We start from the raw sequence: 24,638 nt of genomic DNA on the forward strand, positions 1-24,638 counted from the left end.
ACAGATATGCTATACACTGTTACAAAAGAAAACACGTCTCCAAAATAGTACGTTTACAGGTGAAGGAGAAAAACCTCCTTAACTTTGTATTTTATTTCACATCATTTTGGATTTGCATTTCTGCTGGGCCACTCATCATAAATGGTGATTTTTTACATTTCACGCCAATGGATTCTCAACTATAAACATATAAAATATATATATACTGTATATAAATAGAGATATTTTCTGGGACATCAGTAATATTGTGGCATCTTTGCAGGAGAAGAAGTTGCAGGAAACCGAGCTTCAAATGAAAGTGCTTTTACTGAACATAAAAGCAGGGGAGACCTGCTGCTCAGCGCTGTCTATATGGCTGGCATGGTGGGGCAGGTCACCTCTCACCATACACAGTCTTTGACTGCAAAGAACACAACCAACTGCCTTACAGTCCAGGACAGAATAGCACAAGCAACATGTCTGCACTAATAACACTCACAGAACCACAACTATGAGCCGTACAATGTCTCTCCTCCCGCAGTGCGGCACTCCTGTGAGACCCCACATGACGTAGCAGGTTGCTACACTATATTCACTCTCTATCCACTTCATTGTATACACTTTCTAGTATCTACACTCATTGTCCATTTTATCAGCTCCACTTACTATATAGCTTTGTAGTTTTACAATTGCAGACTGTAGTCCATCTGTTTCTATGCATACTTTTTAGCCTTCTCTTACATTGTACTTCAGTGTTTAGAAGGACCACCACAAAGACCACCAAAGGCATTACGTGGGTGCATAAGTATGCATTGAGTAGATGTCTGTGGATTCACGAAGATTATATGTTGAGAGAGACATTTTTTATTTTTCCACATCATTTCAGCCCACCAGCTGTCTTTCACATTACTTTAAATTCCATGATGATTGGGCCAGTAGAAATGCTCTATAATCGCTTGGAATAAAATCTCTCTACATTAACAGGTAAAAGTGGTTTTGCTCTCTCCTGTAAAGTTACTTGTTTTTGTTTGGGCAGCGATGATATATTAGTTGAAATGAATGGTACTTTACAAAAACCCTCTGTTTGAAAGCCAAACTGGTGGTCAAAGTGTAGGTCTGAGGACTAATGATGTGTGGTTTATACAAGTTTACAGTGGTTCAGCTAGCTTTGATGTTTAAAACTACATATACTTACCATATAGCACTTTAGTTTCAGATTGTAATCCAGCTGTTTCTCTGCATAATTTGTTATTTGGCCTGTTCATTAATGGGCAGAACTGCCACAGAGCAGGTATTATTCAGGTGCTGGATCGTGCTCAGGTTGGTAGTGGTGTGTAAGTGTTAGTTGCACCATGTCCACTTTATTAGACACAACCTTGTTGTAGATGTAGATGCAAAGTCAGAGAAGATCTCATCCGTTGCTACACAGTTTGTGTTGGTCATCCTCTAGTCCTTCAGGACGCTGCCCACAGGACGCTGTTGGCTGATTATTTGTGATTGGTGGACTGTTCTTAGTCCAGCAGTGACACGGAGGTGTGTAAAAACTCCAGCAGCACTGCTGGACACACCATCACTAACACACCACCACGTCAGCATCACCGCATTGCTGGGAATGATGACATGAACTACTGCCTCAGCAGATTTTAACAGACTTCACTTCATGTGGGATCAGTGTGTGAGAGAAGGTCAGTGTGTATGTGTGTATGTGTGGATTTGTTCATGACCACATGACTAACACCTGCACTGGCAAATAATGTCCTCATCATGCCTCCCTTCATCATCTCTCTGTCTGTCTCCCACTCATTCCCTCTCTCTTTCCCTCTTACTCTGTCACTCCATCCCTGTCACTTTTTTCATCTCTCATTCCCTGTCACTCTTTCCATCTTTGTCTTTCTTCTCTCTCTCTGTCACTCTCACTTTTCCTTCTTACTCTTCCCCTCTCACTCTTTCCTTGTCAAGGTTTGCTGCCTCTCCCTCTCTCACTCCCTCTCCTTTTCCTCTGACTTTCCCTCTCTCCCTCTCTGTCAATCGTTCTTTCCTCTGACCCTCCCTCTCTCTCAATCTTTCTATTTCCTCTGGCTCTCCCTCTCTCACTCTCTCTTTCATTCCTCTGACTCCTTCTCTCCCAATCTCTCTTTCCTCTGACTCTCCCTCTTTCACTCTTTCCCTGCTCCCTCTCTGCTGCTTTTCCTCACTCTTTCCCACTCTCTCTTTCCCTCTACCTCTTTCCCTGTTACCCCTCCACACCCTCTCCCTTGCCCTATCTCTGTCTTTCTCTCTCTCTCTCTTTCAATCTCATTCCTTCCCTGTCACTCTCCCCTTCTCACTCTTTCTGTCTCTCTCACTCTTTACCTCTCACTCTTCCCCCTCTCCCTTTCTCATTCTTTCCCTCTCTCTCCCTCTCTCATTCTTTCCCTCTCTCTCACTCTTTCCCTCTCTCTCTCTATCTATCTCTCTCGCTCACTTTCCCTCTCACTCTTTCCCTGTTACCCCTCCACTCCCCCTCTCCCTTGCTTTATATCTCTCTTTCCGTCTCTCTTTCCCTCTCACTCTTTTCGTTACCCCCTCTCTCTCCCTCGCTCTATCTCTCTTTTTCACTCTCCTTCCTTCCCTGTCACTCTCCTCTTCCTACTCTTTCCCTCTCTCTCAATCTTTACCTCTCCCTCTTCCCCCTCTCCCTCTCTCCTTCTTTCCTTCTCTTCCCCTCTCACTTTTTCCCTGTTACCCCCTTTCATTTCCCCCTCTCTGTCCCTTACTCTGTCCCTCTCTCTTTCGCTCTCATTCCTTCCGTTACCCCCTCCACCCCCTCTCTCCCTCTCTCTGTCTCTCTCTCTTTCACTCTCATTCCTTTCCTGTCACTCTCCCCTTCTCACTCTTTCCCTCTCACTCTTCCCCCTCTCCCTCTCTCCTTCTTTCCCTCTGTTTCCCTCTCACTCTCACCCTCTCACTTTCTCTCTATCTTTTCCTGTTACCCCCCTTCATCTCCCCCTCTCTCTCCCTTACTCTGTCTGTCTCTTTCGCTCTCATTCCTTCCCTGTCACTCTCCCCTTCTCACTCTTTCCCTCTCACTCTTCCCCCTCTCCCTCTCTCCTTCTTTCCCTCTCTTTCCCTCTCACTCTCTCTCTCTCTCTCTCTCTCTCCTTCTCTCTCTTTCCCTCTCTCTCTCTTTTGTTGTTACCCCCTTCATCTCTCCCTCTCTCCCTTACTTTGTCTATCTCTTTCGCTCTCATTCCTTCCCTATCACTCTCCCCTTCTCACTCTTTCTCTCTCTTTCTCTCTTACTCTTCCCATTTTATTCTTTCCCTCTTATTCTTTACCCTCTCCCTCTCTCCTTCCTTTCCTCTCTTTCCCTCTCACTCTTTCCTGTCTCTCTCTCTCTTTCCCTCTTATTCTTTCCCTGTTACCCCATCCATCTCCCCCTCTCTCCCTTTCTCTCTCTCTCTCTCTCTCTCTCTCTCTCTCTCTCTCTCTCTCTCTCTCATTCCTTCCCTGTCACTGTCCCCTTCTCACTCTTTCCCTCTCTCTTCCCCCACTCCTTCTGTCCTTCTTTCTCTCTCTCCCTCTCACTCTTTCCCTCTTTTCCCCTTGCTCCCTCACTCTGTCTCTCTTTTTCTGTCTCTCTCTTTCACTCTCATTCCTTCCCTGTCACTCTCCTCCTTTCCCTCTCTCTTTCCCTCTTACTCTTTCCATCTTATGCCCCTCCCCACACTCAAGAGGGTAATAAGAAAAGTGTATTGGAAAGTGTTATTTGTGAGGCTGGGGGAAAAAAGAAATAGAGATTGAAAGGAGGTTGATACAGAGGTGAAGAAAAAAAAGAAGAAATAAGGTTGCTCAAATACAGTAGCAATGTCCGAGTCATGAAGTGTCAATAAGAAGTCCAAGTGAACAGATTGTTTTATTGCGTTTATCCAGTGATGTTATTATTTCTGATATAAGCTACATTTTCTGTACTTGGACTTGTTAATGACTTGTTTCCCTGCCTCCATCTGCGAGTAGTCTGTTTCACCTCCTTCTTGAGTGTTTGTAGGTTTGTTTCTATTAAAAGAGGCCCTTTTCTTTTAAGAACACTCATTCTTACATGCACAAATGTTACAACATACACTGCTGAAATGGAGTGATTATTACATTCATGCTATCAGTAGCAGATGAGAAGCAGTTTGTTGCGAGGACCAGGCACCAAGACAGGGATGTCATCTGATGCAGTTTACCAAGGGGATCCACTATGCAAAAGGAAACATAAGCAAGAGAGTTAGACTCAAACCTAACTCCAAGAAATCAGTCATTTCTTACATGTTTTTCCTGTATTTATTCATATTTGTCATCCCGCTTGACCTCAATACACAATGGACAATACTGTGTTTTAATTTTCACTGAAATGTTGCTGAAACATCCCCAATTCATCCATTCAGGGTTAGTCTAATCATGCTTTCAGTGTCTATATGTTGCATGTCCTACTCTTATAAAAGGGATAATTTTGGTCCTGAAATCTGATTGGCTGAGCTGTGTTAGAAGCCATTGTAAAATCCATGATATTGTCACACCTCTGATGCCTGCACAACAACTGAATTCTGTACAACTGTGCCTCAGCACAAAAAAACAAAACAAAACAAACAAAAAAACTTGTGCTGTTAATGGAATAATCTCTGACTCTCCTGCTGCTTGCATGGATCGCCTGGATAAAGTAAGAACACATTTTGTTTAAATTGAGGGGCTGACAGCTTAGGTTCTTAACTAGAACTAGGCTGGACAGCAAGCTAACAGGCTAAAAGATATGAAAAATGCTAAATAACTCCAACATTAACATCACAGGCTTGATTTAAAGTAAGCATGGCTGTGGGTGAGTCCCAACTGATTATTTCTTAGCTATATTTTACACTGTTGGGTTGCAGGATGCAGCATTTAAATTCCTACGTAGTGCACTATGTAGGGAGCAGGGAGAAAAGAGGGCGTTGCTAGATTGGTGCTAAATAAGACTGCCGGTGCTAATTTGGTGGCCAAAAAGTTCTTATGAATTGAAAGTTTTTGCATTAAACATTGCTTTGTTATCATATATTTATTTTCATACAACAAAAAATATTTGTGAAATGGCGGTCCGTGGTTGCTTGGCTATTAGATCGTACTCACAATTCGTGGCAGAAAATTTGTTTATGATGATTATTAATAATATAATTTGCATTATTTTCAAAAAAAAATTATTTTATCATATTTCACTTTACTCTGCATCGTGTCATGCCCAAGAACACCCTTCCTGTAATAAATGTGCAGCAACCCACAGCCTCTCATGGCTTATTGCTTTATTATTTAACAGTATAAATGTTATGCCTTTATAAAAGAAGAATTTCAATCAGTATATCAGATGAGCACATATATCACCCACTACTATGGTTAATATCAATATCTGCAGCTCTTATTAGAAAGTGAGATTAGAAGTAACATTTTTATGGTTGAGTTGGGTTTGACGGAGCACAGCAGCATTTACATCCAGTCGTATAGATGGACAAGGAAACACTTCACAGATACACGAACACAAAGTGTGTGCTTGTGTATAACTGAGAATAGCTGACCAGAATTAAGAGCCATTTGGAGTGGCTGCATTCCAGAGCAACAGCAGGTTGGCATCAGACTGGCATGGAGTGCGCAAGAGAGAGTGAGAGAGAGAAAGAGATGGAGAATGAGTGCAGCATGAAGGTCAGACAGATCACAAGAGAGCGATGCAGACAGAGACAGAGAGAGAGAAAAAGAGAGGCAGAGGAGGACTCAGGTGCTGATTGCCATGGCAGCTGTGCTGTTTGACCTTTGTGACCTTTACCCTCTGCCACCTGTCCCTGTCAGCGGCGTCTCCATGGTGATTTCTGGACAGACACTGAGCCTTGTTCCTCAGAAACGATCAAACGAGAGATGACATGAGAGGGCAAAATGGCATCAAGAGAAAATCTCAAGTGGAGCTCATCTTTGTATGTGTGTATGTGTGTGTGTGTGTCTGTCTGTCTGATATAGAGAGTGCAAGTGTGTGTGTGTATGTCTGATATAGAGTGTGAGTATGTTTCTGTCTGATAGTGTGTGACTGATGTAGAGAGAGTGCACGTGTGTGTGTCTGATATAGTGTGTGTGTGTATGAGTGTTTGATATAGAGAGAGTGCATGTGTCTGATATAGAGTGTGTGTGTCTGATATAGAGACAGTGCGTGTGTGTGTGTCTGATATAGAGACAGTGCGTGTGTGTCTGATATAGAGACAGTGCCGTGCGTGTGTGTGTGTGTCTGATATAGAGACAGTGCGTGTGTGTGTGTGTCTGATATAGAGACAGTGCGTGTGTGTGTGTGTGTGTCTGATATAGAGACAGTGCGTGTGTGTGTGTGTCTGATATAGAGACAGTGCCATGCGTGTGTGTGTGTGTCTGATATAGAGACAGTGCGTGTGTGTGTGTGTGTGTCTGATATAGAGACAGTGCCGTGCGTGTGTGTGTGTGTCTGATATAGAGACAGTGCCGTGTGTGTGTGTGTGTGTGTGTGTGTCTGATATAGAGACAGTGCCGTGCGTGTGTGTGTGTCTGATATAGAGACAGTGCCATGCGTGTGTGTTTGTCTGATATAGAGACAGTGCGTGTGTGTGTGTGTCTGATATAGAGACAGTGCCGTGCGTGTGTGTGTGTCTGATATAGAGACAGTGCGTGCGTGTGTGTGAGTGTCTGATATAGAGTGTGTGTGTGTATGTGTGTCTGATATAGAGAGTGTGTGTGTGTGTGTGTGTGTGTGTGTGTGTGTGTGTGTGTGTGTGTGTGTGTGTGTGTGTGTGTGTGTGTGTGTGCGTGTGCGTGTTTTATTTTGAGCCAGCTGTTTTTGAATTGCTTCTACTACCTGGTTTCAAGGTTTTCAAACAGTGTCGACCACTCATTATTTTAAAAAGTACAGCTGTCTGTGTCCTGTTCAAAGGCAGGGACAGTGACAGGCCTGAGCTGTTTGCTCTCTATTGGCTATTTCTTTCTAAATCAGGTGCTGAAAATAATCATATCTCTTGTTCAGGTTGGACAGATGTGTTCAGGTTTTTGAAGCATAATCTAGAATTAAGGTAATTAAAAGATTAATTAGTAATACTAGTAATTATAATTAGTAATACTAGTAGTCATAATACTTTGTTACCAGAAAGAAATGAGCAAATTAATCTTATTGTAGTTTGAGAGAAGTAATTAGTAATTTGCAGTGGGTTACCTTCTTTGTATCTACCCACACACGGTCGTGTAGTGAGTGAAGTACATGCTGTCCTGTGCAGAGAGAAAAAGAACCTGAAGAAGGATCAGTGTGACTCTGTGTTGTTGTATGTGCGTGTGTGTACGTGTGTGTACGTGTATGTGCGTGTGTGTGTGTGTGTGTGTGTTTGTTGTGTGCCACAGACAGGCTGAAGACTCAAAGCCAGCACAAAACACTCGGCTTGCGTTTAATCTGGTCTGACTGTGAGAGATGAGTCAGGACGTTTCGGTGTCGTCCTCCAGCGCTCGCACGACCATTAAATCACTCCCTCTCTCCACTGCCTGCCACCAACAACAAATGGAGGGAAAATAAAAAGGAAAAAAGTCACACGTAATGGAGGAGGGAAAAGTGAAAAAGCACAAGACAGCATTTCCCCCCCAAAATGATGTGCCTCCTTTTTACACAATGTTTCTCTCTCTCCCTTCCCCTTTCTCTCTCTCTCTCTCCCCTTCTGCTTTCTCTCTCTTTTCCCATGTCTATCTCTATCTCTATCTCTCTCTCTTTCCCTCTCCTTTTTCTTTGTCTTCTCCCTCTCTTTCACTGTTTCCCTCTCTTTTTCTCATTCTATCTCTTCTTTCTCTCATCTCTTACCCTCTCCGGCTCTCTCACTCTCTTTCTATCTCTCCCCACTTTGTCTTCTCTTTTTCCTTCTCATTGTCTCTCTCTTTACCTCTCCCCTCTTTCTGTTTATTTCTTCTCTCCCCTCTTTCTCTCACTCTCTTTCACTTTCTTCCCATGTCCCTATCTCTTTGGCTCTTTTTCACTCTTTCCCTCTCTTTTTCTAAGTCTATCCCTTCTGTCCCTCCTCTCACTTTCTCTCTTCTCTTTGTCCCCTTTCATTGTCTCTCTCTTTACCTCCTCTATCTCTCTCTCTCTCTCTCTCTCTCTTTATGTACAGAAAGTCTAGATCAGACAATATACTATTTCTCATAGTCAGATGTTTCTGTGTGTGTGTGTGTGTGTGTGTGAAAGATATGTGTTCTATTGTTTATCTCCATGTCTTGGAAAGCTGGAGAAATTCTCCATCAATATATCGCTCTACTGCCTCTCTCTCTCTCTTTCTCTCTCTTTCTTTCTCCCTCTCTCTCTCCCCCTAAATATTTTATTGATGGACAGTACATCATTCATCATTCACTGGAAGTACATTTTCAGCAAAGGAATACAAAAATGCTCCTTTGTTTAGTAGAACTTTTACTGATGTTCAGTTTCCTCATTGTGTCTTTGTTTCCATCATACTAAATTAATGTAGGCTTTCCAATAATAGCTGCTTCGAAAGTGCTGATTCATTCACCATCAAAAGTAATCTTGCGCTCTTTTTCTCATTCTCTGTCTCTGTCAGGTTTGGACATCACTAAAGACCCCTGCATGAAGGTGCACTGTCCTCCTCACAAAGTGTGTGTGAGTCACGACCTCCAGACAGCAATCTGCACCAATCACAAACCCCCACAGCACAGGTAAGACACACAAACATATATTTGCATGATATTAGTACCATAAAATGCAATATAATTATATTTTTGAAATCCTGCCCAGACAGTATCCAGACATCTTTTCCAATAGGTAAATTCAGCTAAGATGCACTCAGTTCTGACACAGGCACTCAATTGCACACACACACAGCTTGTATAATCTCCATAGAAGAGCGTTGTGAATAGGATGAAACACTCTGGAGCAGCTACACATGAGCCTAAAGTCACTTAGCCCAGTGTTAGTTTTAACTAGAGGGTATAGAGGATCTGTATACTCAAGGAACAGGTATCAGATATCAGAAGGGAAAAAGTGATATTGGCGTATCTCTCATAAATACCTTTGGGATGAGTTGGAGAGGTGTTTGTGGTTTAGAACTGATCATCCCACATCAGTACCTGACCTCACTAGTGCTCTTTTGGCTGAATGCAATCAAATCCTCACATACAATGTTCCAGCATCTAGTGTAAAGCCTTCCAAAAGAGTAGAGGCTGTTGCTGCAGCAAAGGAAGATAAACTCCCTCTTAATACTCTTGATTTCAGATGAAACATAGATAAGTAGGTGTCTACAGACTTTTGCATGTTTACAGCGGCATATGTACATGATATCAGATGATAGTTAAGTGAGCACTAATAAAGGTAATGAACACATAACTGATCCGCTATGCCTTGTGTTATGCTGTAACATAATGACTTACAAACATGATGTAGCTTGTATTAATTAGACTGTTTTGTTCTGTTTTCTTCGAAAATTACCAAAGGAAGCCTTACACACTATTTGAAATGTTAACAACACAGATTTTGAACTGCTCTGTAAAATTGGTCTTAAGCCAAGAGCAAATGTTGACTGCATTGTTGTTATTTATCAATACCTGTTAGCTAAAAATCACTTTATGCTGGCAAAGATGATATATTGGCCAGCACAACCTGCTCTATCTCTCTCTCTCTCCCATTTCCAGCACACCTGGTTTAAAATGATCTCCGGATGCACTGTCCTCAGTGGTACGGGGGAAGCCGTGGTTTTGGCAGAGCTGAAATGATATTAGCTGAATTCATTCTGCACTCTGTCTCTATCATGGATAGCCTGCCACATATAATCTCCCATTAATAGCATATCACCACCGTACTGCCATCTGCGCTGGCCAATTAGTCTATAAACATGATTAAAACTCTTTCTAAAAGCTAAATGAGCTACCAGGACATCATTTAGTTTAAAAATGGTCCTGATTGTTTACACTTTACTAATAATTTTACATTCTAAGCACTCTTGTGATACGCGGGTGCTATCAGTGGCTTTTGCGAGGTCGCTGCAGTGACGCCACAATGTCTGAGCCATTCTTGACCCCTCCCCTTCCTCTTCAACCCGTGGCATGTTAGGATAAACAAATATTAATTATGCAGTGGTCCTTTGAGTGGGCTCAGGAGTTCATTAGGCATAATTACACATGCCCTTTTGATATGCAGGCACACAGTAACCGGTGCCCAGCCAAATCCTGCTCCCTGTGAAATAATGGCATGCTGATCCCCATTATAAAGCAAATACGCTGCTTGCACACAATAACAATTTACACATTCCAGTACCTCGTTTCCTGCCATGGCAACAAAAGTGAGCACTAATCTGTCATTAATGGCAAACAAATGAGGTGTGACTATCGCTTTTTTATCATTAATTTACACGATGAGAAAGACAGAAATTAAGTAGACTGTTTACATGTAAATGATAAATGAACGCATGAATAATAACATAAGATTAAGTTTCACTAAGTAACATATTAATAAATGATAAAGGTGGAGGATTATGCAGATAGGCTTATAATCCATTCAATAAATCACAGCGATTATTACGATCCAGGGCAGATCCTTTTAGCTCCTGTTGATGACGCTTTGTGTTTTGAGTTTTGTCAATCCTGGACACGGGTCTAACTGAAATGGATTATTTAGGGTTTATGATGAGGCGGGATTATTTTAAAACAGAAATTTAGCTCACCTTGATCCTGAGCTAATTCAAGAAGTCATACTTTGTTACTGTACTTTGAAGACTTTGCCTAAGTACTTGAGTAAGTTGTAAAATTACAAAACTTATAACTTGAGCTGTGCTATTTACTGCTTACATTTTCCTTTAGACCTTTAAAGTCCTCATTATTGTTATCCCTTCTTGCAGCATGCAGGTATTGAGTGGGAAATAAAATATTGTTCTTTCCTCCATGCTAACATATTTAACACAGAACAGCAGGCAACAAAACAAACAGGCAATAAGTACCATCAAAAGGGACAATAAACTAAACAAAACACTATGCAGTAAACTATCCTGTCAATGAGTAGAGGAAAATAGAGAATAGAAACACGACTTAACAATAATGAGATGACAGACAATTTAGGTGAGGGGGCATAAATCAAGTCTTACCTTGCATTCACATCAGCAGTGACTTTTTACTTTTTGACACCAAATCGCTAATCGCTCATCGCCTGTGGACGTTTCTGAATTCCAACTGACCATTGGTTGCCATGGTTTCCTTGATGCCAAGCACAAATCAGATGCATTCCTGCTAAAATTAAAAATCCAGGTGAACAATTGTTCTTATTTTTATTTAATCCCTGTGTCTCTGCAGTCAGCATGTGAGGAAAATAGTCTTTGTGATTACTATCTATTTGTGGCAAAACACCACAGACATTCCATCTCCAGTAGGAACAGTTATCTAGAAACCAAAACAAAGCGTACTGTTTCACAGTGGCGGAGATAAAGCACGTCATACGCTGCTCAGTGCAGGGTTAGTCCTCAGTAATAATCTCAGTAATTTCAACAAGGATACAGTATGTGAATGAATATGTACAGTTGTATGCAAAAATCTGGACACACCAGGTCAAATTACATGTTTATTTGATTTTGTAAGTGAAAACAAGGTAACATATCTTCTACAGGGAACAAGGTTGAAGTTGCACTATATAAGATTTGGGGATTTGGAGACATCTGGTGGAAATGTGTCATTGCGTACAACATGCAAAAAAACAAAATGCAACGTCGGCTGTGCTTTGGACCCCTTCCTTGAGTGGATGAATCTGATGATTAAAAGTAAAAAAAAAATTCTAAGAAAACTCAAAACCTGGTTGTGTCTTCTGAGGATGTAAGTGAATGATCTACTATTGTCATCATATCTTCATCAGTGTGATGCTGATTTTGTATTTGAGACCCCAAACATCAAGCAAGACCTGCTTTTCTTAACCCATGTTTGTGACATTAATGTGTAAAATAAAATTATGTAGTCCAAAAAGCTCCCACAAAATCTAACCTGATGCCTTCAATGCACAATTTTAATTTATTTGAGTTTAACATACAGGGGGAAAAAATTACATAGAAAGTATGCCATATCTTTTGCATAAGGTATATTTTATGTTATTTATGATTCATAAAGTGAAACTTTTTTTTGAACTGCTTAAAGTTGTAGAAGAGCCTGGCACTGGCTAGCCTACACTAAAATGGTGTGCCAGGTACCAATACTGTTCAGGAATATAAAATAGCCTCTACAAACATTGCTAAGTTTGACTTCAGTGTTTTTAATAAAGCTTAAAGACCAGGTCAATATATTCTAAATATCTCTTAGGTTCTTTCATATCTTCAGAAAGCAGTACGATCCTATAATTAAATTTAAATGTCCCACTCTATGCCATTTTTGACTCAGCACTCCTTGCCATTTCGCACGGCTATTGACATTTCATTTACATAGAGATTTGGTCCCTTTAAGTAGGTAATAGTCCGAGTGTCTTAAGGTCCATTAGGCAGATCTGTGCAGTAAAGGTTTTACTCAGGGGGCACCGTGAGTTGAAGTAGGGACCTCTTGATCTTCAAATGCTCCCACACTGAGCTGGACCTCCATTTTCTCCTTATTTTCTTTTGCCAATACATCAAATCACTGGCAAATCACAAATAGCTTAATATGAATGTCACATTAAGATGCAGTTACTGAAGGACAAAGACATAAAAATCACATTTGTTAAATGCAGCAAACTGATGGCTCCTCCCCTTTTGCTGTGTATTGCAGGCTCTGTTGTATATTTGATTTGCATTTATCTAAAGTTAACCAACACATGCAAACTATGTGCTGATTTATCAAACCCTAACCCTTTTATGTAGTGTTGTAGTCCAGACCATTAAAGGTGAGTTCAAGTCATGAAGAGACCAGGACACATCAAGTCTGAGTCAAAGAGCAAAGCCATGTAGCAATCCAGCAAGACTGAGAAAAGGCGCCATATTATAGAAACTTTAAACCCTTTTGTCTTAAGATCTGACAGGTCAAGATTTTTCACAAATTCATATTCCAGAGGCAAATTTGATATTTGTTTCAGAATTTTATCTTATCTTACAGGATCTTATCTCAAGTAATCTTAATCTACTCAGTCGAAGTTGACAGCCAACTGTCATATCTGTTTCTTAGCAAGTGACCAAACACGCACAGCTGAAATTAATGTTAAAATGTAAGTTACAGCTACTCTTGCTGTTGCTGTTGTAAAAAAGCTAAAAATAAGACTAAAGTGCATTAAGCTTTGGACTATTAATATAATGACAGCACCTCCTACTGTTTATTAAAGTGTTGCCACTCTGCAGTTTCAGTTTCAGTTTCCCACACACTTTAGTTGACTGTACTAACATTATTCTTCCTATATATTATTTTTTTACAGTCCAAATATATGTAAATATTGATTATTTATATATTCACTTCTGCTATGTAACTTGTGGAAGTAAATGATGGTGAGGTTATTTTCTGTCTCTTATTCTCTAAAACCTTTTCTGGAGCCTTATTACAGACACTTCCTATCTTTTTGTCTTAAGTTATGATCTGACAGGTCAAGATAACTTTTCAACAAATTTATAATACAGAAGCAAATCTTATCTTCATTTAGCAAGATTGTTATATTTTACAATATCTTATCTCAGTTAAATAAATTTTAATCTTCTTGACTAAAGTCAACAATCATCTGTCATGTCTGTTAACTAGCAACCAAGTATATGTACACAGCTGAAATGCAAACACATAATCAAGCGAGTTATCCAGACAGCTAACTTACCTACCATTACTGATATAAAAAGGTCAAACAAATCTTAAAGCATGATAACCTGGAAGTTAAAATTATTGTAACAGCACTTTGTTCTGTTTGTCTGAGCATTTTCGCTCCACAGTTTTCGTTTCCATTTCCAATGAATTTGCTGGCAATGCCAACATTATTTGACCCCTGAACTGCACTAAGGAGATGAATTTTGGAAACTGAGATGAAATGAACATCTGGAAAGAATTATTCACATCCTCAACTGGCAGCCAGCTGATTTTATGTAAACATGTAAAGAAATGACTGCATTATTCTGTTTGAAAGTTCTGTTTCAGTGATAATTGAAAAAAGTTCAGTTTTTAATGACCTCAGATGGAGGCATCACGTGAACTATGCCCGACACTTTATCACAAAACCGAGACAAAAGTCCAAATGATATTGAGACAGAGACACTTTGGAATTTCTCAGTTGAGATACAGCAGTTATTTAATGGAGAAGAGTAAGCATTAATTACTTTTCATTTATAAAAAAAATGTATGACAAACAGTAAAAAATAAAATAATATTACATTTTAATAATATTACAGTGATCAATAAATGTGTTAATGGTTATTTATTTTTTCATTTTCAAAGTAACATGACTAGTACACTACAGAAGCAGCTGATTTGGGTGCAACTATTTCATAGAAAACAAATATCAAATACTGTAAAATTTTATAGTTACAATAAACTTATGATGATGTATTGTATATTGTACTATAAAACTAAAAACAGTTACATTGTTTCATATGAATGACATTTATATTTGTTGAATTTTTTTTTTTTTATGAAATTTTTTGAATTTTATTTTTTTTAAGTGACTGCACCTTCTATGTATCATGAAAGAATTTCCCTTTAAAGGAAAGAGGATCCTCCATATCTCGTTTTTCATAATCAAGAAGAGGCAGCTAGTAAAGTAAAAGAAATGGAAACAGCCGTTATTTACCAGGCCAGCTGGCAAAGAGGCAGAGACAGGCGAGTGGTAATTTAGCGAGCGCTGGAGGAGATGATTCTCTGAAAGCTCTTAAGAGAGGAACGAGACGAGGGTGGGGGTGGAGGTAGAGGGGAGAGAGGGAGAGAGAAACAGATAGGGAGAGAGAAAGGGAGGGAGGGACAGAGACAGAAGAGAAAGAGACAGAGAAAAATTCTCTCACAGATAAGAGTCTCTCTCTCTTTCTCTCTCTCTCTCTCTCTCTCTCTCTCTCTCTCGCTCAGCCATGCAGAATTTTGTGTGCGATTGGGATGGAGAAAGAGAGGGGTCTCTCCAGAGGGATAGTGGGTGGTGGTCTACTTAATCCACTCACACTCCACTGTCAGGTACAGATACTCAATTCTGAGAGACATCAACAGACATGTGCGCGCACACACACACACACACACACACACACACACACACACAAACACACACATCTCAACATCTCTGAGGTGCCGTCAGACTGTATATCAGTTGATGCTGTATCTAGAGTAGATGGGACCCATGGGAGAGCACTCGCACGCATAAGCAGCGTCAAGTCTATTAAGTGGTGGGACTTGTTTTTAGAGTGAGAGTGACGTGATGACCAGTCCATCCCAAACTCTAACTTTATTTCCTTTGCTGCTACTGCACACACACATAGACATTTAATGCCCTTGTTCAGGTCTACAATTTAAAACACATTATAAAATCTTGTCTAAAGTAGTAGTTATCAATGCATGCACAAAGTCAGCAGTGGGTACACTACCTTGCAGTAGAGAAACGACAAATAAAGCACCTTTTCCTCCAAATGTACCAACTTCCCATTATTGAGGTTATGGAACAATGTTTTGCAAGCTGTTTTGCTTTCTTTTTTTTAAACTTTTCAATAAAAAAGATTTTGAAACCCTTTAACAACCAATCAATGGACATAACCAAGGCTTTCAAATATAAGTACAAGATGAGTGCAGTTGTAGCCATTGATTATTTGTGCTTGTGGCTGGTATTTTAGAATATCCATACAGTAGATTTCTTCCATAGATGAGTCAAAGCAACAGCATACTTCTACCAGACACACTTTTTTATGCTTTTCATCAACTACAACATCAGGCCTATGCGGTCACACTACATGACCAAAAATTTATGGACACCTCTCCTAATTTATGAATTTAGGTGTTTCAGTCACACCTATTGCTAACTCATTTATAAAATCAAGCCCAGAGCCATGCAAGCTCTACAGACAAACATTGGCGATAGAATGGATTATATTGAAGAGGTCAGTCACTCAAAGAGCACAGCTGTCATGTGCTGAAGCATGTCATGTGTAAAATATTGCCTGTTCGTCACTACAGTATGTGTGCTGCATACCTGTAACATTACATTCCAAGAAGCAGAGTTCCTAGCATAGTGTCTCAGACAGAGATAAATACTTTGGGAAGGTAAGTCTATGGCCAAACCACAGCTTCTGAGGTCAGCTGAGAACCGGTTACTGTTGATTGTGTAATCTCGTTGCTGTTTCCCCATTGAATCTAGTTAAACGCTTCTGAAACTCCTGACAACACATTGTTCTCATGCTAGTTATGAACGTGACAGTGAATTGTAGGCTTGAGGCAAATGTGGATAGCAACAGTTGCTGAGCAGTCGATGGAGGGCTAAGAAAATTAGCAGAGCATAGCTTAAAGTATAATGATTTCATTGGCCATGTCACAGTGACAGCATTGACATAAAACAAATCAAACGTCTTTATCTTAAAACAATGCGGCTCAACCCCTTGAAAGGCCAGGGTCTGTTGGCAAGCTCAGAAGTTTTTCACACACTTCTTACCTCAGAATAGCTCAACCAGTTTGCATTGAAGTCCCTGTAGTTCCTGAATAATAAGCCTTTGTATGTAATAAGCCTGGGATTTTAAGGGGTTCATATTATTTTCCCATGTGATTGGATAGACCTGTGAATGCTGTGCCCCTGAATAGGCTACCACACCATAAGAATGGCACTGTTTTCATATTAAATCTTATGAAAGAAGTGGCAGCAGTTTGGGAAAGGCCATGTTTTGTCCCTGCATGACTGTGCTTCTGTGCACAAAGCAAGGCCCATAATGAAGTGGTTTGATGAGTTTGATGTGGACGAACTCCAGTGCTCTGCTCAGAGCCTTGACCTCAAGCTCTCTGAACACACTTCATCTGGGATGAACTGGAACATTGATTGTGAGCCAGGCCTTCTCATCCACCATCATTGCCAGACCTCACAAATGCTCTTTTGATGAAATAGGCTTTCACATAACAGTGCAGGCTGGTACAGATGCAAGGTTGGGCCAACTCCATGTCAGTGCCCATCGTTTTGGAGTGGGATGTCCAGCATACCCATATAGGTGTGATGGTCAGGTCTCCACATACTTTTGGCCATATAATGTATATTGGAAAACATATTAACAGCACAGATTTTGAAACATATGGGGCATAAAAAAACAACTCATGCATATGGACACACACAAAAGACAATGTCTTCCTCTAAAAAAAGAAAGAAAAAGAAAAGCTGACATAAAATCCATGTTTTATCAATTTCTACTACCAAGCAGTTCAGTGAACCACAGTGAAAAGTGAGTCCTTGCATAGAAACTAGTGTACAGTTGAATCATATCATTATTGTATGACCACAACTATCATTTTTTCTATTCTTATTTGCTACACAGCGTCTTGTATGCATTTCAGTGCAGCTGGTTTTTGTCAGTCCAACGGGAAACACACAACTGCAAGCAGATGTGTGCTTTGCGAACTGTGACTGAGCTGGATTGAAAAAGGTTTCTGAAGTACATGCATTACATCTTTAAAAGTTATGCAAGAGTTACTTAATAGCTTTTAAGTGTGTAATCCTTAGGAGTTTGCTTACTTTTTTTTCTCATGGGTTTATTTTGATTGTGCACTGCAAAAAAATGATGTCTCATGAAATAATCTTAAATGTATTCAATATATCTAATATTTGTCATTTGCAATTTATTTAATATTTGCAATTGTATCCAAAGACATAGGCTTTTATTCATTTCACCAGATAAAATAACTTAAAACAAGTACAACATGTCTAGAAGTAGACCAACTAAAATATTCTTACAGCAGTCTTATAAGAAATATTAGACATATCCAAGATAATGTAAGAGACCATGTGGGCCCACCACCACAAGGTGGTACATGGGGGAGTGCTGCAGTGCTGCACAGGCAGTGGGAGATTGCAGGAGGCCCTTGGCGGCCTAGGCCCTTGTGGCAGAAACTGGCTCTTGGCACGTGAAATGTAACCTCACTGGAGCAGGAGCTTGTGCGGGAGGTTGAGAGGTACCAACTAGATGTAGTTGGGCTCACCTCCACCCACAGTGCTGGCTCTGGAACCAAACTTCTTGATGGGGTTGGTCCCTCACCTACTCAGGGGTTGCACAGGGCGAGAGGTGCCGGGTGGGAGTGAGGATACTCATGAGTCCCCGGCTGGCGGCCATGCAGTTGGAGTTTGTGCCGGTGGACGAGAGGGTCGCCTCAATGCGAATTAAAATCGCAGAGAGGAAAACTTATGCACTTATGCACCAAACAACAGTTCAGATTATTCAGCCTTCTTGGTTCTGGAAAGTGTCCTGCCTACAGTCTCCATAGTCTTACTGGGAACTTCGATGCTTATGTTGGCAATGACTGGGAGACCTGGAGAGGCGTGATTGGGAAGAACAGCCTGCCCAATCTAAACCTGAATGGTGAACTGTTATTGGACTTCTGTGCCAGGCATGGATTGTCCATAACAAACACCAAGTTTAAACACAAGGATGTTAATAAGTGTACATGGTACCAGAGCTCCTTGGGTCAGAGGTCAATGATTGACTTTGTTGTCGTTTCATCTGACATGGGACTGTATGTTCTGGATACTTGGGTAAAGAGAGGTGCAGAGCTGTCAACTGATCACCATCTAGTGGTGAGTTGGATAATGGCAAGGAAAACTGATGATTAGATCTGGTAGGCCCAAGCAAATAATGAGGGTGTGCTGGAAACGACTGTCGGAGGCCCCTGTTCAGAATGATTTCAACTCCCACCTCCGAGAGAGCTTTTCTCATGTCCCGGAGGAGGTAGGGGACATGGAGTCTGAATGGACCCTGTTCAAAACCTCCATTGTGGAAGCTGCTAGGCATAGCTGTGGCTGAAAGCTTGTGGGTGCCTGTCGGGGCAGTAACCCAAGAACCCCCCGGTGGACACCAGTGATGAGAGAGGCCGTTAAGCTGAAGAAAGAGGCCTTTAGGGACTGGATGACCCAAAGGACTCCTGACTCAGCAGAGAGGTATCGACAGGTGAAAAAGGTGACAGCCATAACAGTGGCAGGAGCAAAATACCAGGACATGGGAGGAGTTTGGCGAAGCCATGGAAAAAGACTTTCAGTTGGCTTTGAGGAGGTTCTGCACAACTGTCCAGCAACTCAGGAGTGGTCAGGGTGGCTGTGCCCACTCCTTAACTCCTTAATCCGGGAGACATGCCTCCCTCACAGGAGTCAGGACTGGAGGCCTCTGGCATGTCAAGCTCCATTTCTCTGGTGGAGGTCATTGAGGTAGTTGGCAAGCTCTTCAGTGGCAAGGCACCGAGGGTGGATAAGATTCATCTGGAGATGCTTAAGGTTCTGGATATTGTGGGGCTGTCGTGGCTGACGCACCTCTGCAATATTGCATGGACCTCAGGAACAGTACCCTTGGACTGGCAGACCGGGGTGGTGGTCCCCATTTTTAAAAAAGGGGACTGGAGGGTGTGTGCCAACTATCAGGGTATCACACTGCTCAGCCTCCCTGGGAAAGTCTATGCCAAGGTGCTGGAAAGGAGACTGCGACCGATAGTTGAACCTCAGATTGAAGAGGAACAATGCAGATTCCGTCCTGGCCGTGGAACAATGGATCAGCTTTTCACCCTCTCACAGATTGTTGAGGGGGCTTGGGAGTTTGCCAACCCAGTCTACATGTGTTTTGTGGATTTGGAGAAGGCTTATAACTGGGTTCCCTGAGATATCTTGTGGGAGGTCCTCCAGGAGTATGGGGTACCGGGGCTACTCTTCCGGGCCATTCGATCTCTGTACTCCAAGAATGCGAGCTGTGTTCGTATACTCAGCATTAAGTATTTCAGTATTAGCGGTGGGCTCCAGCAGGGTTGTGCCCTGTCTCCACTCCTGTTCATGATATTCATGGACAGGGTGTCAAGGCGTAGTCAAGGTCAGGAGGGCATTATGTGTGTAGGCCGGAGGGTGACGTCTGCTGTTTACAGACGATGTTGTTCTTTTGGCTGAATCACATGGTTGCCTCAAGCACTCACTGAAGCGGTTTGCAGCTAAGTGTGAAGCGGTTGGTATGTGGATCAGCACCTCGAAATCTGAGTCCATGGTCTTAGCCCAAAAAAGGATGGCTTGCCGACTCCAGGTAAGGGGAAAGGACTTGTCCCAGGTGGAGGAGTTTAAGGAGTGATGGGGAGAGGGATCGTGAGATTGGCTGCAGGCTAGGGCAGGCGGCAGCAGTAATGCGGTCACTGTACTGAACTGTAGTGGTGAGAGGGAGCTGAGCCATAAGGCAAAGCTCTCTGTTTACCGGTCGGTCTACATCCCGACCCTTACATATGGTCATGAGCTGTGGGTAATGACCGAAAGACTAAGATCGCGAATACAAGCGGCAGAAATTAGCTTTCTTCGCAGGGTGGCGGGCTACACACTATTTGATAGGGTGAGCAGCTCTGCCATCCGGGAGGAGCTCGTAGTAGAGCCGCTACTCCTCTGCATTAATTCAGATACCCCCTGAACGCCTCCCAGTGGGGGTGTACCAGGCACGGCCTACTGGGATAAGGCCCCAGGGTCGTCCTAGGACCTGCTGGAGGGATTACATCTCCAAGGTCCCTGGGAATGAGCTGGAGGAAGTTGCGGGGGACAGGCCCAGCTGGGATTCTCTGCTCTCCCAACTGCTACCACGACCCTATCTGGATTCAGCGGTCAACGACGATGATGAAGATGAAGATAATTTCTGATGGTCACATTAGGGTGATAAAATGAAGCAAATTCTTTAGCAATACATGCAGAAATTGCACTTGCAAGATTAATCAGCTTGCAGAAAAACTGAATGATCACTCACACTCATTTTCACAAGTTTCTCAAGTGCTCTACACGCACAATATATAAGCAGACACCTCCCCAAGACACACAATTATTTAACATTGTAATGCACAAAGAACAAAAGAACATGTACACACACACACACACAAACACATACCTATCCAGCTCAGTCTGTTAGCTCTTCACTGACCCAACATTAGACCACTGTTTCACTGCTCGACTAGTGCAGCTCTCACACACAATAAGCTGGCATTTCTAATCTGTTATTACAGTGTTTGTGTCACACCTCTCTGGCAATCACATGCAAACAGTGCCACTACCCCTCATATATCTGCACAGGAGTGTCTGTGTGTGTGAGGCTTCCTTTGTTCACAAGTGATTCGTATTCTGGGAATGAACAGGTGTCACACTGTCCTGGTTTTATCTCTCTCTCTCCGTTTGCTGGAGTAGCGGTCTCACAGGGAGAGAGCGAGTTACTCCCAGTTAGATAAGCCATGCTCTATCATAAAGTAAAGAAATAAAGACATGTTTTATGATAAAATCTCTCTCTCTCTCATTTTTTTCAGTGTTAAGCCAAGGAAAGGTAGTCTTCCCCATAAGCACTGGGTTGGAGCAATGACTCACGGGAAATGTAGGCCATGTCCTGTTGTTCATCCTAACCCAGTCTGCGGCTCAGATGGACATACATATGCCACAAAAGTAAGTTTATCTTTCCACTGTTGTCATCATCATCTTCATCAGCATCATAATGATCAGTGTCATCATAATTATCCATCCCATTGTCATTACTTTTATCACCATTACAACCATATCATCATCAATATCATCATTATCACCACTATCACCAACACCACCATCACCTTTATCATCATTAACAACATCATTATCACCACTATCCCCAACAACACCATCATTACCATAATCGTCACAACAATCACCATCATCATTACTTCCATAGTCATTACAAGCATCATCATTATAATCATTACCATTGTCGTTATATCATAATAATCACCAACAACAACATCATTATCATCATCATCACAACCACCATTAACATTATTGTCACCATTACCACCATCATAATCATCACCATCATAATAATCACCACCACCACTATCATCATCATTATGGTCATTATCATTATCATTATCATCATATGTTGGGGCAGTCGTGACCGGAAGGTCGCCGGTTCGATCCCCGGAGCCAACAGCACATGACTGAGGTGTCCTTGAGCAAGACACCTAACCCCCAACTGCTCCCTGGGCGCTGCAGATTGGGCTGCCCACCGCTCCGGGCAAGTGTGCTCACTGCCCCCTAGTGTGTGTGTGCTCACTAGTGTGTATGTGGTGTTTCACTTCACGGATGGGTTAAATGCGGAGGTGAAATTTCCCCGTTGTGGGACTAATAAGGGTCACTTAATTACTGAATATGGTCATTTCCATTATCTCAATTACTTCAGTCTTCATCAAAATAACTATCATAATCATCTTCATCATCCTCAAAATTATAAATCAAATCATCAAATCAAATTTATTTGTATAGCGCTTTTTACAACGGATGTTGTCACAAAGCAGCTTTACAGAATTTCAGAAAAGACAAAGTTTCAACAGTACTGTAAGAATGTACAGAAACCCCCCAGTGGGCAAGCCAGGGGCAACAGTGGCAAGGAAAAACTCCCTCAGAACTGAGGAAGAAACCTTGGGAGGAACCAGGCTCACCAGGGGGGACCCATCCTCCTCTGGTCAAACTACCTACAAGTGATTATACTACTAATATTAACAGCAGTAATATTGATATTAGGAATATCTAGGAATCTATGAGAACATCAGCGTAGGGTGGGCAGCTCATCCAAGGTAGGTGGTGGTAGCTGGGGCGTGGGCAGCTGGTCTGAAATGGGTAGCAGGAGGGCTCGGCAGTCAGTCGTCCTTCAGTGTCCAGCCGGACATATGGGTGATTGTATACTCGGAAAGAAAGCAGGTAAATGGAATTAGTTTTGTTCTATCCGTTTGTACATAAACAGGGAATGTAAACATTTACAGAGTGTGGCTAATGACTCCGGCAGATCTGACTATGACAGCTTAACTAAAAGGAGAGAACCAGAAGGACACACAGACACGGCAGCACTCTGAAACAGTTCGGCATCCCTCCACTCCACCGTCCACAAACTTGAGTGACCGCGTGCGAGCAGCGGGACGACAGCACCAGCGTCTCAGTTTACTATAATTCCCTGTGTCCATGGACCCCTGGATCTGCTGCCTTTATCTAAGGGGGAACATTACCTACCAAAAGCTAAACTGAACAAGTGTGTTTTCAGCCTAGTCTTAAAGATTGAGACTGTGTCTGAGTCCCGAACAGTTTCTGGAAGATCATTCCAGAGTTTGGGGGCTTTATAAGAAAAAGCTCTTCCCCCAGCTGAAACCTTCTGAATTCTGGGGACTATTAATAAGCCAGCGCTCTGGGATCTGAGTGGTCGTGATGGCTCATAATGAGAAATAAGGTCTTGCAGGTATTCAGGAGCAAGACCATGTAGGGCTTTATAAGTCAGTAAAAGGATTTTATAATCAATACAGAATTTAATAGGTAGCCAATGAAGTGATGATAGCACTGGACTGATATGCTCAAATTTTCTAGTTTTAGTGAGGACCCTAGCTGCGGCGTTTTGGACTATTAGTGAGGACTATTAGTGAGGACCCTAGCTGCGGCGTTTTGGACTATTAACAGCAGCGTGATCAATATTATCTTCAAAATGATAGGTACCAGCCTTATTATGACTATATGCCATTATTGTAATCATAACCATCATAATAATTACTGCCATCATCGTCATAACTATCACCATTGCCAAAATTACTATCAGCAGCACAATCAACATTATCTTCAAAATGATGGTCATCTACATTATAATTAAAATTACTATCATCATCATCTTCACTATCATCTTTACTCATGTGCAAAACACTTCTTAGATTGGAAAGTTGCCAAAGTTACCACCAACTTAACATTCAATTGATTCCTGAAGCATTCTGGTAAGACATGATTCAGTATGGATTAGTTTTAGCAGAGGAGATTGTGTTATGTAATTTGTCAGGATTCGAGTCGTAACTCATATGCGATAAAGTATCTGTGTAAGTCCCCACATTGCCACTGTTAACCCAGATGTATGACGGTGCCACAATCAGTAACAATAACAACCCAACACTTGTTCATGAGTGTTATCAGGTTTTGCTATCGCATTAGTATGAAGTGAATTTGAACAGGATTACTGTTTCTCAAGCAGTTCTGAGTTCAGCTAATTATAGAAGGTCATTCAGTCTGGAGTTAGTAATCTCAGACTTGTAAAAACTACAGACATTGCAGATTCATAGTGGATTAAAATCACGGATTTTGTCAGTAATCACTTCAATTATAGTACCTCCACAGGTAGAACTAATCCAGCTCGAACAGGGTTTAAGAAGGCGTTACACAAGACCAAGAAAAGTCACCTTGGACCAAACATGTGTGAGAAATTTGCAGATGCAAGACTGGGCTCAGTCTGGTTTCTTTATTTGTAGTAATTACAGCACAGAAAATCGTTTGATCCAGCAGTGCATAGCTGACTATGAGTCAAACATTTATTTAACAGCGGGAGTCCTTGAACTGTCAGATTCAGAGACAGGCTACAGTGTGTATGTGTGTGCTAGTGTTTGTGTGTGTGTGTGTGTGTGTGTGTGTGTGTGTGTCTGCGTGTCTGCCTGTGTGCGTAGGTGTGTTTGCATGGTTGTGAAGTGAAAAGCAAGTGAGTTCAGGTCATTCAGTGTATTAGTAAAAGCAGGAC

General features: G+C 41.7%; 1 protein-coding gene across 5 annotated transcripts in view; it reads left to right on the forward strand.

The window, feature by feature from the left end:
• spock1 (SPARC (osteonectin), cwcv and kazal like domains proteoglycan 1) overlaps nt 1-24,638 on the forward strand; it is a 399,300-nt gene that overhangs the window by 296,283 nt on the left and 78,379 nt on the right. For all 5 annotated transcript variants that reach the window (XM_017703782.2, XM_037542778.1, XM_037542779.1 and 2 more), the window contains 2 exons: nt 8,565-8,679; nt 21,388-21,520. In XM_017703782.2, the coding sequence (XP_017559271.1) occupies nt 8,565-8,679; nt 21,388-21,520 (248 nt within the window). The remainder of the gene's footprint in view (nt 1-8,564; nt 8,680-21,387; nt 21,521-24,638) is intronic.

Source organism: Pygocentrus nattereri, chromosome 11 (genome assembly GCF_015220715.1).
Source record: "Pygocentrus nattereri isolate fPygNat1 chromosome 11, fPygNat1.pri, whole genome shotgun sequence".
In the NCBI taxonomy this organism is placed as follows: Eukaryota; Metazoa; Chordata; class Actinopteri; order Characiformes; family Serrasalmidae; genus Pygocentrus; species Pygocentrus nattereri.